Genomic DNA, 14,977 nt, shown 5'->3' on the forward strand with positions numbered 1-14,977 from the left:
TTTTTTTCTTCTGATTTTGACTCGCCCCCACGCGCGAGTGGGGTGCACGCACCTAACACAAAAAAAATTAAATAATGCCTGACGCCAGGCTGACGTCAGCGCTGACGTTACATGGCCTCAAGCTCTCGGGCTGGCAATTCTCCACGGGCCCGGAGCTCGGGCCTCCACCTTCACTCGGGCTTGCCCACGCTGGAGCTGGTCCACGGGGCCTCGGGCCCCTGTTTTGTCCCCCGTCCCCCGAGCAAATGCCCACGCTGGGCTTGCTCTTAGGGAACACAGGGGAATGGGAGAGAGAATGGGCTATGGGCCCCACTGGCTCACAAAGCAATGTCACAAAGAACGAAACAGAAAAATATCCCTGCGATGTAAAATTATCAAAATGCCTTTCACGTTCGTAGTTTCCGTAAAATTTTAATCATAACTCCAAATTTGCTTCCGCTTGAGCCTACGCGTTTGTACATTCGAGAAGTTTAAGAATACGATAAAATTATAACTTCTGCGTGTCACTAAAAGGCGGTCAACTAAAGTCAACAATCACACCTCTAGGGCATTTTCGTCAATTTATTCTTTTAAAATTAATAAATTTTAAAATTAAGGATAGGTTGTCACATGAGATGTGAGGTGTGTGAACTATCTGAGAACCTATTTCACAAAATGGACCGATGTTTATGACCGATGTTTATGAGGCAGACTTGAGTAGTAGTCCAAGCTATATCAGTTGATTTGGACTAATGCCACTATCATAGACCTGTGAAAAACTTCGGGTGGCTGGAATTGGAGAATTTTTTTTTTTCTTTTATATAAATCATAACGTTAGTAAATTAAATATTTAGACAAAAAAGAAATCAGAATGCAAAGAAATTGTTTTTCATCATTACAATAAAACATAATTTGCTACATAATCATAAATTATTATGTGACAAACCTGTAATTCTGAATCTAAAAGATAATAATCAACAAGTCAAATCTTTTACCGTTATAATTTTTTGTCTACAAGTAATGTACTTTTAATCGACAACTGTTTTGTCTAAAGTTCATAAAACCTATTCAACCTCAAAAAAAAAATAAAAAAAAATTTTAAAAACACAAGTTGATAAACCCTAAAACCAAAAATACTATTTCAACATAATTTCAAACTCCAAAACAACTACTTCTGAACAAAAACATAATCTAAAATATAAAAAGGGTTCTATTCATACTCATTTAGTGTCATCATTCAATAGTTTTATTTTATTTTATAAAACATAAGAGAAATTGCAATTCTAAGCGTCTTAAGGTAACTGTTTGGAATTAGAATCACAGTTTTCTATATAAATCATAAGCAAATACCATATGTCACATTCATTAATCAAAACCTGAATGCGTCTGAAATTACAAGTACTTAATCCATCCGACCCCTAGGAATAGACTTGGTGGTCATATGGACATACATAAGGCAAAAGATAACCAAGTGTACGACACCCTTCTAGGTGTCCAAACTCATAAGCACACAAACAACTAATGCAGTAAACACCACTATAGTAAAAATTTCCAGAATTTGCAAACCGATGAGGCCTTCTTCCATAATCGAATACTACTCGGTTATGGTCATGTGTCGTGACCGGATTCTTCTTCGAACCCATTGGTTGTGCCCTCTTTACCTCCACGAATTTATCATTCAGTTCATGATATTTGTTCTGCAGAACATCGTCCAAGGCCTCCTCTGATTCAAAAGTGATGAAGCCAAAGCCCCTGGACTTGCCACTTTCCTTGCAACATATTATAACCGTATATGTAACTGTGTCGAACTTCTCAAAGTAGTTCTTGAATTCCTCTTGTGTTAGATTGTGTGGTAAACCTCCAACAAAAATCCTTTTAGAGTTATAATATGGTTCTGATTGAGCATGTTGGTCCTCTTGATTTTGGTTTTTCACAGTACTGTTAGGTGAAGCCGTCTTCACATCTACCTACATTATAATTTGAAATAAGGTATACCATGACCAAAGAAAAGAGAGGTGACTATTTAATACACAAAATTAAATTGAAAAAAATATGGATTCATAAAATTTTGAACAAACCTAGCAAAGTATTTGACCCCTTTTTTATTAAGAAAAATAATTAAAACCAAATAGCTCTTAGTATGCTATTGTTTTTCTTCTCATTGGTAGGAAAATAAAAGTCATGAGTACGAGTCACCCTCCCGCCTTGACAAAAAAAAATAACAATTTTAATAAAGTGGTTAAATTAAAACATAAAATTGTTATTGGACAGATGCAACCGTTATCAGTTGATAGATGAATAATTTTAATAACAATTTTATGCTTCAATTTTAACTGTTTTATTAAAATTGTTTTTTTTTTTTTTTTTTTTTTTTTTGGTCAATGCGGAATGATGACTCAAACTCATATAAACGTTTTACTAAAATTGTTATTTGACAAACTCATATAAACGTTTTATGAAATTTGTATAAACGTTTTATTAAAATAACAATTCTACGTTTCAATTTCCTCTAAACAAAGCTAAATTGAAAATAAATTAGAAAAGTTTTGTTTAGGAACAAACCGTTATATGAATATGGATTTTTATAAATTATTCTTATACAAACCCTAAACCCTCTGTCATAATTCCAAATTAACGAAAAGTTTTACTAAAAGTTTCATGCACACTTTTGCTAAAGTTAGTAGAGAATCATAACAACTATGTTGTATACAAATTTACAGAACTAAAATTGAAACATACCTTTCTACCAAGGATGATATGCCCTTCTCCCATGACTTTTTCAGCCACCGATGGGTCAGTGAAGGAAACAAAGCCAAATCCTCTAGGGTTACGAGTAACTTTGTGTACAATAATTGCAGAGTCCTTTACTTCGCCATACTTGGTGAAATATTCTTTCACGGTAGTTTCAGTAAACTCGTTTGGTAAGTTAGCTACGAACAACTTTCCGGTCAGAGGTTCCATCGCAACCAGAACCCAGAAAAGCCTTGCAACTTCTCAAAGAAAAAAGTAATGATCGATGAGAAGCAGTTCAGAAGAAAGTTAAATTTATATAGAACGAAAATAGCACCACCAAATACTACGAGTGATCCGTACTGGGAGAGTTTACCTTAATTACTTTGAGAGTATTCCTTCTCCCTAAGGTATTGGTAATCATAACGTAATCATATTGACTAACAAACAGAGATTTGCTAGGATTAGGTTTCTTACCCGTCCGTACACATATGAAATTCACCGTTCAAAATATATTCGACGGCTCACATTGTGTCAGATCCTTAGTAAGGCAATTTTTTATTTTTGTTTTCCTTTCTGCTCTACTAACCCAATCTTCTTGCCCTTATTTTTTTCCATCTTTGCCTTCACCATTTCATCTTTTTCTCTCAAATTAATTGGCGGTTAGTATTAAAGTCTTGTGGTAATCTTCTACATATGTAAGTGAGTCATTTTAAATTTGATTCTTTTTAAACACGAATTTTAATTAAATTATTATGAGTATTGGATAGGTTATTGTGACACACCCCGATTCAAAAATTGGAGCGTGTTCGCGTGAAAGTAATTCTAGAATGGGTGACCCACTAGGAAGTTTTCGTGTGAGTTCCTATAAACAAAACCATGAGGACGTGATTGGGGGGCCTAAAGCGGACAATATCGTGTTACGGTGGAGTCGGGTCCGGAATGTGGTGAGGACCCGGGCCAGGATGTGACATATTGTGTAAACAATAAAGTAGAAAACAAATATGAAAATATATATTGAATCCATGGGAAAACACCTAATCTTTATCCTACTAGAGAAATCCCAATAAATGAAATACAAAATTACTTTTAACATATAATTAAACTGTATTGCTAATTTGCTAAATTATTTGCCACTCCCCCTCCTCCCATGCGTCAAAAAAATGATGGTGAACAATATGAGTTTGCCAAGAAAAAAAAAATAATGATGCCCTTTTTTATGCCAATGTCGACGCAAAATTCCAATGATATTACCAATACGAACTTTAAGTACTAAGGTGAACTTCCAATACCAATATTAATAAATGCGAAATTCCAAAGAAACACCTTTAAGAATAGGTCAATGTACTAGTCTCGGAAAAAAAAAAAAAAAAAAAAACAAAGTGCATTTTTGCTCACTACCGAACTTATTACTATTAGATAAGTTTAAATTTTGATACTTGTGTCTATCCATTATATAAATCTTAAAATTTAAACTCATCCAATAGTGATAAATAAGATGGTGAACATCACAATCACTTAAAGATGGTAAGCAAAAACAATCTCCTAAAAAAACAAACAAACACATTGACGCTAATTGAAGATGATTTGGGTAACATACTAACATCTCCATTTGGGACCAAACATAGGCAACCAATGTACTTTCTTCTTGTTTACCAATAAAATGTACTTTCTTCTTCTTCCTTTTTTGTTACAAAATCTCCTATTTTCTTATAAACTGGACTGAATCAATAAAAAGAAATAGAAATAGGAAAATATTTTTTATTCAATAATTAAATAATAATTTAATCATCAATTACATCATTTGGTTTATAAATTTGATTTAAAATTTTGGTCTTCCTAACATTATGATTACAAAAAATAAATCCCTCCAACTCCCCACCTTATCCTCCCCTCGTCTTCCATGTTTGCAATTATTCACCCGTTCTTTTTCTTGCCAAATCCACCCATTCTTTAAGTAAATGCTTTATTTCACTTGAAAATTAAAATTTTAGTTCAAAGAAAATGGAATCGAATTACTCACCATGTCCCATTTCACCCATTCAACTATGGATTTCTCTTGTACTAAAATTAAAAATTAAAAATTAAAAAATAAATAAATAAAGAAATAAAAACTACGGATTTCTCATCTGGGTTCAATTCCCACGTTCTGAGATTGCTTTGGACAACCGTTTTTCTTTACCAAATTCATCCATCACAACTCACAAAATCATCTACAAACCAACAAATCTTTCATAAACAATCGAAGACCAGGGTAAATACTGTATTGCAGTTAAGTTTTGTAATTCTGTGAATTCATAATATATGTTGCAGTTTCTATTTTATTATAGTTAATTTAGGTAGACCTGACAATTTCTTACACGACCCGTTAACACGATAGTAAAAGACACGAAAATAACAGGTTTCGGGTCAATACGATAACTAATCGGGTCGTTATTGGGTCACACGATAAGAACTTGCTAATAACGGGTTCTTAATAGGTTTACACAAAAGTGACACGTGTGTAACCTATTTCGACCCGTTAAGAAAAAAAGTTATTTTGATGATTTTAGTTTTTTAAACACTAAAAAACCTTACTATATATAAACACAATAGCCATAGTGCATATGTATATATTGTATATTAAATATTAAATATGTATTATTCTATTATTATTCTATATAAATTTTAAAAATTTAAGTTTTATGCATATATTTATTTTTATAGTATACTATAGGCAAAGAGTGAGATTAAAAAAAATTATAAAACACATTAAAATAAAAATATCAAGTAATTTAAAAATACCGAACACATTAAAAAAAATTATAATAATTAATTTACAAGTGCGAAAAATGTTAAAAAAATATGCAAAGGCTTGTGATCGCATCCTCTACGCTATGAGTATAGGTACAAACCCTCATAAATAGTATTTTTAAGGGAGTTCAAAATAAATAAAATTCATAATCATTAATATACAAGTCTAAAAAATGTGAAAGCATATATAAACGTGCAAGGTTCCTCAACCTTAAAACGCAACTTCCTTCATTTTGCATATGCTCAAACATTTGGTATTTTATAGTAATATACTAATTTTTTTTCATTAGGCTCTTATTTTGGAGTATATAATACTTGAAAGACCAATTTTTTTATTATGTTTTGGAGTAATATTTATGTGACAATGTGGTATGCATATACTAATTTAATACCATGTTTCCCTTTTTCTTTGTCAAATTATGTTTTTCATTTTCATTATTTATTGATTTAAAAAATATTTTCTTTAACAGGTAACGGGTTAGGTCATATTACCTGATAGTATTAACGGGTCGATTTCGGATTAGATCATATTACCCGTTTACTTTAACGGATCTTACACGACACGACCCGTTAAAATATCAGGTATAACACAAAAATGATACGAACACGAAAAACACGACACGAATACCAAATCTAAATTTAGGCACATCTAATTTTGGATTGTAGTATTATAGGAGCCTGAAACCACTCATACTAAATTTGAATATTTGGTTTGACTAATTTGACTATACTAAAATAGAAACCACAATACGAATTTGAAGTCGCAGAACAAAACCTGCAGTTGCATAGTCCGAAGTCGGGTTGACCATAAAACCTCATTCTTAAATCTCAAAAATTTAGAAAGTGTCTTTCAGCTGTAATGTCAGCTGCCAAGTAATGGTATTAGACTATTAGTTATAATGTTTTTTAGGTGCATTACTATACCATAAAACCTCGTTGACTTATTTATAATACGTATAGTTATAGTTGACACTAGGAATTCAGCCTGCGCGATGTTGCGGGTTTTGAAACCATGTTTAATGTGCGGAATATACTAAAATCTATGTACATTTATATCCAAATCTACTTACATCCTTATGTTCAATAAGGTAAAAAAGATGGGTTTGTAGAAAGGATTTTGAGTTATAAACTGAGCTCTATTGAGTCCTCTTGCCATCCAAGGATGTGAGTTCATTGGTGAAACCACATGGATCATTACCACAAATAAGCGCTAAAGGAAAGAGCCTTATAATCAAGTAGTGAATGGTTTAAGTCTATTCTAATATATAAATGTGAAGATAGATAGATTGATAGACATAAAAAAAGCAAGTTATGAAGATTGAGAGAGTAAAGAGGAACTGAAATAGACCTCAGCAAGAGTAGTAGTACTGCAGTCTGTAGAGGGTGGCCAGTTCTTGGTCTCTCCAACTTCAAACCTTGTCCCACATTAGAAACAATGAGATCATTGTCAACAGAAAGTACAACATGAAAGTTGGACACAAACTACTCAAACTCGAGCAGCTATGACCAAATGATGATAATTGTATGAAAAAGAAACAAAAAAAAAAAAAAAAAAAAACCAACAACAATAACAAACAACACTCCACATACAATTTGAATTGAAAACTGCATTCAAAATTCCCCTTCTTACTTGAATCAAAAGAATGCAGAAATCTATCATTGCGCATTTACACCTTGAAGATCTTTTAGAAATACGTATCGCCCTCGCGCTTGCAGAAAATTAAAAATTTTAAATTAAGGAATAACTGTTTGGAAATACACGATGGGGTACATAATTGTCAAACATGTCGTGTGCTAACATTGCTTCAAATTCCAATTAGCCTACAAATACATGATATATATACAGGAGTAATACACAAAATATGCAACAAAATATGATCTCTCGGAAGCACTCTGGAATCTCTCAAATCACCAACAGCTGTCATAACCTTATTATTTCCAAATACATGTGTGAAACAAACAAAATTGCCATCAAAACACAGCAAGGAACACCGACGTTGTTATCGCGTTATCATAAGGTAGAGGTTGATCATGGGATAATCGGAAGGGGGACAACTGGTGGCAAGTCACAGTTATTCACCCCTTCTGGGCCCGGAGAGATTATAAGGAATTTCACCATGCTCATTCAATGGTTATAGAAAATTTTGGCCTACTCATGTTGAAAAGAAAAAGAATGAATCACTGATTAGGAACATGGATGGATTCATAACTAATTAAATCTAAAGGCATCAAATTAAACATCAATGCAACAATAACTGCTGGTTTCAAAAACTCATTTTTTACATAAGAACATAAACCACATCTGTAATTACCTAAATTAGGAAAAATTAATACAACTAATTCTAGAAAAACAAAGACACCATCTTGGCAACCCCAAAAAGAGAGCATAAATCTTAGAAAACCCAAAATTATAATCTCATGAAAATATAATGGGTGAAATCAAATTTGCAACAGTATAACACGGGTCATTCACAAAAACACATGCATCATCAAAGTAGCAACATAGAATCTAAAAAAAGTAAACCAAATTTCAAACTAACTTACAATAAATTAATCAAAACCCATTAATCTTAGTTAGATTTCAAACCAAAAAAGGGAAGGCACTACCATTGAATCAAGCTCCAAACAATGCACCAATGGCAACAAGCAAACCCACCATGATGTCCCCCAACAAGCTAAGAATTGAGACGCATAAGAAACTTCTCTCAAATAATTAAAAAAACCTTTGAGCAAATTTCTCAGCTCTGGCTGGAGCGGGAACCTAAGCGTCGAACTCAGCTTGTTTTCTGCCGAAAACCAATCAAACCCATTAGTGAAAAACCCAAGAAATTAAGGTTTATGATGGAGGTTGGGGAGAGGATTATCACTTAAAGGAGGGGGTGGAGTTGTAGAAGAGGTCGATCCAGAAGAGCTAAGTAGGCGTGGGCTTGCGGGGATTGTCGGAGGGGAATCTGTAGAGGATGGTGCAGGCTTTGTAATTGGATTCAATTCGAAATCCAGACACCAATTTCATCGGTTCCTCCACTGCAAGTTCTCCACCATGCTTTGCCATTGCCACTACGTTGCAGCGCTCTCTTTCAAGCTCTTCTTCTGCTTCTTGTTCTCGTCCTTCTCCACAGCCCACACGAAATCGATTCTCTGAATCAACTCGTCGTAGCCTACATCACGAAGAGAATCATAGATTAGCTAAGCTGAAAAACAAAACCCAAAAGTAAAGTGAAGAAGACACAGTTGAAGTAGAGAGATTAACGATGAGAGACGATTCGAGAAGAACTAAAAGCAAGAGTAAAACCTGGAGAGAAGCAGAAAGTGGCGACAAACAACGCACAAACCAAACGATAAAGCGATGAAATCCCAGTCGCAACGATGATGGACGCATGGCCAACAAAGAAAGAAGCGGAAGACGAAAGAATGATCGAGAAAAAGGAACAAAACCAGGGGTTAACGATGAGTGACGTGTGGTGAAGATGGGCAAAATCGGAATTTTCCTATACCAAGCAAAGAACAAAACTTAGAAGTGAGAAGAAACAAAGGGTATTTCTGTCATTTCACTATTCACAGACAGTGAAAAACAGTGTTAGCCGAACTGAGTTTTAGTATATGTATAATATTGTTACCATAATATAGATGAACAAGGAATCATATCCAAATACTTTAAAAAAAAATTCCTGCCCCTTTTTATAGAGTAAGATTCTTTTTTTTTTTTTTTTTTTTTTTTCCTTCCCTTATCTCCTCTTCTATTTGAACGGTTACGATTAAGGCACATCAATATCTTATATTAATTTTTTATAACAAGAAAAAGACAAAATAAAAAAAAATATGAGAGGATAAGATAAAAGGAGAGAGAAACAAAAAAAAGGAGAAAATCATAGTCCCTTTTTATGCCCTTTTTGTTTAAAAAGAGAAGGGTGAAAATTGTTTTTGGGAAAGGGAAAAAGTAGCGTGCTGCTGTTTTGGGAAAACAAAGTAGCACGTGGCTACTTCTTATTGAACTAAACAAATTTAAAAAGGTGGAAATTTTGGCGTCAAAGATTTTTCAAGTCTGTGGTCTGGAACCCAACATCAGCTATGATAAATTTATGTAAAAGATTTTTCAGGAGATGGATGCTGAAACTTGGGTCGTCAGACCTCCATCTTCTCCGGTGCATGTCCAAGAATGGCTTACCTAGTCCTCCGTCTAGTTAAGTTTCCAGGGATGTTGTGGAGTGACGCTCGGCACTTAGTACAGCGTCTAGGTCTCTGTATCTCCACAACATTCCTTCTGCTGTGTTTGTTTTTAAGCTTTCTGTTAGCCATGCTTCGGTTTTCTCTGCTCTGGTATTGAATGTCCAATTTCTATCCAAGAAAAAAAAAAAAAAGAAAAATAAGCTATATAAGCATATACGGGTGTGCCTTACATACATACATACATACATATATATATATATATCGGCCAACCTAAAAAGATTGGTGCCCCTGGTCTGATGAGGATCTGGTCTCTTGTCCTGGTTTCCCTGGGCAAAAATCCGGCCCTGATGAGCATAAGTTTAGGATACCATACCCAAAGAAAGAAGGGATAGATTACTGACTGATTGGCCTAAATTAGAAAGATGAATAAAAGAGCACAAAATTCCTGAAACTCGAACAAACTTTAATTAACCCTATTATCAAGAAAAATAATTTTATTTAGACTCTGAAAAACTCATTATACCAAGGTTCTAAGAAACACTAGGTGCTAGTCGGGCGGCGGGCTAGCGCCTAGCACCTAGACGCCTAGGCGGCCTAGGCGGATTTAGGTAAATTTTTTGTATATCTTGTAAATAAGTACATATTGACACTTACAAAAAATTATACTTGTATGAAATCTATGGATAAGATAATAAAAGAATGATAAAATGCAAAAAGAGTATCCAACAAGTTCGAAATTTAAAAACGCATTAAGTATATATATGCCATATAACCATAGTGAAGAGTATTGTAATGTAGGATGACACATGTACAACAAGTTCACAATTTAAAACAACATAAAATGCAAAGTAGGAGGAAAATAAGGAAATATAGTAATGTAAGATGCTTAGAACTTAAGTTTTTTATTTTTTAAATTTCAAAAAAAAAAAAGAAAAAAACAATCCGCCCAGCCGCCTAGCACCACCTAGCCTGCCTAGAGCCACCCCAATTTTTCCAACTGTTTTGCACGAAATCGCCTCGGTTCCAACCCGCCCAGCACCTAGGCCGTTTTTTAGAACATTGCTTTATAGTAACCCACTCATCATCAAACAAATTTGGGAAATAAATAAGGCGCGAAAGCTTTTTTCGGAATTTGAATAACAACTCCTAATCTATTCACTAATGAAAAAAAAAAAAATACAAAGTCCCTTTAGTGCGGAATGATTAGTTTTTGACTTTTGGTTGCAAAAATGATCAATTTTTAGTAACGACGGCATATTAACCATCTATTGATAACACAATGATGACATAATGACCACAGAACGATAACATAATGCCATGGTAAAAATTGATCATTTTTGCAAACAAATATAAAAAAAATGATCTAACTAAGCTAATTGTCCAAACATTATTTAAAAAGGAAAACTAATTAGAATGACTTGAAAACTTTGAGTTTTAACAAAAATGATAAAATAAAAGATAAAGTGAATAGTACTAGTATTGACGTTTTAGTGTAAAAATGTGATTTTTTGTTAAAATGAACAGTATCAGAAGTTTTTCGTTAAAATTCCCTATTTAAAAACAGAAGAGATATGTTGTTCAAACATCTAAAATAAATAGATTGAAAAGGCAATTGAAACGAACCTTAAAATCAAGACCTTTTCTACCACCAATGGGTCAGCGAAGGTAACAAAGCCACATCGTTTTGGGTAACGTTTAACTATGTTGGTAATGATCTCACGGTATCTCTTTTTTCCAAAAAAGGGATTAGCTTGGCATTTCATTATTTCGGGTGTTGAGAATACTCATAGAAGTATTTTAGCCTTCTCTAGTCACTATCATATGATCACCAGCACCAGAAATCAAACCCAAAATGTGCCCGTAGTGGTTTGATCTCACAATACTTAACTTCATCGTACTTGTTGAAATGTTTTTTTTTATCATAAATGGTCCTTGAAATTGATCAAACTCATTAAGATGGTCATAAAATTCAAAATTGATCAATGTAATACCTGAAAGGAGTGTTACAAATCAATGTAATACTTCCATCACAATTCTGTTAAAAATTTTACTATATGCTGATGTGGCACATAGTTGAATCTCATACGTCTAATTAAATAATGTCCTATAGATTAAAAATATTTAAATAATAAAAAACAATTTTTATTTTTAGATAATTAAAGACTTTGAAACTTCCTCATTCCCCTGTCCTTTTACCCGTCCTTTTCCCCGCAGATCCCAACCTCTCTTTCACTGACTTCTTCTTCAAAACTTCCTCTTTCCCCCACAATCTCACCCTCGCCCGCGCCTTGTTCAGTCTCAACATCCAAAAGAACGACGCCGTTCTCATCTTAGCCCCCAATGCGTAGAGAGACGAGAGACTAGGGATTTGAGTTAGAGAAAGTTTACGGTTTTGTCGATTGCGGCGTGGGCTAGATTGTGAAGGAAAAAGGAAGAGGTTTGGAAGAGGAAGTCGGTGAGAGAGAGGTTGTGATCAATGGGGAAGGGGACATGAGGTTGGGAAGGGGAAGAAGAAGATGACATCCTTCAAAGTTACTCTCCACCAGATATGCTAAATGTTAAACATAAATTTGAAATTATAATAATGATTTAAACCAATAAAAAGCACAGTAAAAATATCAATTATTAAATCATTTAAACCAATAAAAATTAATCAAAGACATTTATTAATTAATTAATAATTATTTGAAGTTGTTGTCTAATTTGACACTAATCACTTTTGTTGTCATTTCACGTCATGTTCTATAAGAATTGACATTTTGGTTGGAAAATATTAATGTTGTCTCTATTGTTGTCAATTTCATACCTCATGTTTTAAATATTATAATGTCATACATTATGTTTTGAATTTGTTGCAATGAAATACCTCCGTTAACTTTTCTGTTAATTTTTTTAGATGCCGTGGTAGAAGTGGGCCCACTCCTTCACCAATTGAATAAAAAATTATTTGTTATTTATTAAACAAATTTAATTAATTAATAATGAATTATTTGTTATTTATTTAACAGTTCAAGAAAACATTTCTGGGCCCTATCCCCATTCCCGATCTCTCTCTTTCTCTCTATCTCCAATCCTCCTCCCCCTTCCTGGCCGACACCCACAACCGCTCTTCAATAACCCTAGTTATCCCAATAGCTCCAATTTCTCCAATAACCCACATCGACACTCCCCAAACTTCCATGGACTCGGAAAGGCTCACACTTTTCCGAGAAAACCCAGCTTTTTCCCCGCACACCTCCGCAGGTATTGAGTTAGCTCAGAAGCCCCATCCTCCCACTCCGATCGCCCGACGAAGCGATGAGCTCCTTGTTCTCGTCGCACAATCGCTGTGACACCGTACTCTTGGAGCTGGATATCAGACGATGATAGAAGCGAAATCAACGTCTTAATCGCGCCTTTTCAGGCGATTTTGAGCCGATTTTCGAACTTGTTCTTGGCCAGGTGCCTGATCTCCATTGCCGGCTGCTTCTGCTCCTCAATCGAACCGGTCTCGAGGACGGCCGTGAGCCGTTGAATCAGATTGTCTGAGTTGTCGGAAGTGGCTTTCCTCATAACCCGAGAGGTCGTGGGTGACTAGCGACGGTGGGGGAGTGGGTTCTGATTTTGGTGGTGAAGGAAGGTTGTGGGAGACGGTGGACTGGGGAAGAAAGGTTTTGGTTTGTAGGGGGTGGGTCCCATTTTTTATAAAAATATTTAACTGATTTCGTTTTAAAATTTAATTAAATTTTTAATTCACTTGGGTTAGGAATGGACACGTCAACATTTAACAGAGAAATTGACAAAAAAAAACTAACAAGTTTGACATTGCAATAAATTTATAAGATGAGATATAACATTGTAATTTTTAAAACATAAGGTATGAGATTGTGGTTCGACTGATAGTTAAAGTAGTTTTGTGCAATTTACTTTTATTTTTTTTTATAACTTTCGTATGATGTGATGCAACATCACACAACAATGTCAACTTGGATGAAAACCAATTCAAAGTGTGATACGACAAAATAAAATAATGTCAACTTGGATGAAACCAATTCAACGTTCACCTAGAAGTAGTAGATAGAAGAGCATTCTCCATATTCTTTGTTATCAATCCAAGAGAAGTTTCAAAAAAAGCTTGAAGATCTTCATATTTCCATCCCTCAACCGGATCACTAATGAATCACCATTCGATCCTGCAGCCGGTGCTGCCTTCGTCACCGTTGATTGGGACTAATTGCATGGTTGCAATGTACGACTTGAACCCGAGATTGTTTCGTAGCCGAGCATCGGCAAACACATCGATCCAACGCTTTCTAACCAAAACAACCTACTGGGGGCATAGGAGACCGTCCTTGTTAAGGATTCCCACAAGCGAGGATGGAGGTCTTTTGATCCACACAAAATTGTGCATCCCTGCCACACAATGCGACATAACAAAGTCCGACGTAGCATTTGCTGATCATAAGATCCAAGACCAGGTACAAGCCTGGAAAGAATTTCCCAAAGCCAAGACACGGCTTAGAATGAGGAGAACTTCCCAAGGAGTACAATCCAAGCCAGCATTAAGATAGGATATCATCAGCTTGGAATCAGATTCAACAATAATCCGGAGCATGTTCATTCGATGAGCAAGGGCACACCCTTCCCAAATCACCATGGCTTCTTCCATTAGAGCACTAAAAGCAGCAACTTCCACCCGAGCCACCTCGATGCATCTGCAGTAGGCATCACAGATAACAATGCTCGCAAAACCCCGAGAATCCCCCAACCTCCAACTGGCATCAACATTGACCTTAACCAAATTTGGAGGATGAGGGGACCATGGAAGAGACCAGATAGACACCCGCTGGAGGGAGGACGAAGGCAAGCAGTGCGTTGCCAAAAGGAAGCAGTCAAACGCATTCCTGATGTCAGCAATTGTATTTGAGGGTGACGATTTATGCTATTCGAAGACTGCCATGCACCTAGATCTCCAAATGAACCAACAGGAGAATGCAACCAGTGTGAGAGACCTTGCCCTCTCCAATTTAGATTCATAGTTCCCATTTCCCACCCTGAGAAACCAAGCATCAAATGATGAAATGAAATTCCGGTCTAACTGAAAACCAAAGGGGTCACCAAACCAAACCGTTTTTACCTATGGGCATAGGAGAATGAGGTGTTCAGTTGACTCGTCACGCTCGCCGCAGATTGGACATGTAGGGGAAGGGGAACATCGTCTTTGAAACAGGTTTCGAGAGGTGGCAATAGTTCCACAAACTCCACGCCACATAAAGTTCTGTATCTTGGGAGGCGCCTGTATTACCTAAAACAACTTTCAAACATTTGA

At 35.3% G+C, this 14,977-nt stretch overlaps 1 protein-coding gene across 1 annotated transcript; it reads right to left on the reverse strand.

Annotated features, from left to right (window-relative positions):
* Positions 1-1,302: 1,302 nt before the first annotated feature.
* Positions 1,303-8,946, reverse strand: LOC148690675 (heterogeneous nuclear ribonucleoprotein 1-like). The gene is made up of 6 exons (XM_088685329.1): positions 8,795-8,946; positions 8,370-8,660; positions 8,110-8,288; positions 6,851-6,917; positions 2,719-2,969; positions 1,303-1,946 (listed from the first exon to the last, which is right to left on the reverse strand). The coding sequence occupies exons 5-6, from the start codon at positions 2,938-2,940 to the stop codon at positions 1,398-1,400; spliced, it is 771 nt and encodes a 256-aa protein (XP_088541455.1). The 5' UTR covers positions 2,941-2,969; positions 6,851-6,917; positions 8,110-8,288; positions 8,370-8,660; positions 8,795-8,946; the 3' UTR covers positions 1,303-1,397.
* Positions 8,947-14,977: the final 6,031 nt, after the last annotated feature.

Source organism: Pyrus communis, chromosome 15 (assembly GCF_041283825.1).
Source record: "Pyrus communis isolate YQ-2024b chromosome 15, ASM4128382v1, whole genome shotgun sequence".
Taxonomy (NCBI): Eukaryota; Viridiplantae; Streptophyta; class Magnoliopsida; order Rosales; family Rosaceae; genus Pyrus; species Pyrus communis.

Coding starts and splice junctions, on each gene's coding strand:
- LOC148690675 (XM_088685329.1), bottom strand. CDS start 2,940: ATGGAACCTCTGACCGGAAAGTTGTTCGTAGCTAACTTACCAAACGAG. Junction 1,947..2,718: donor ATATCATCCTTGGTAGAAAG/GTATGTTTCAAT, acceptor ATTATAATGTAG/GTAGATGTGAAGACGGCTTC.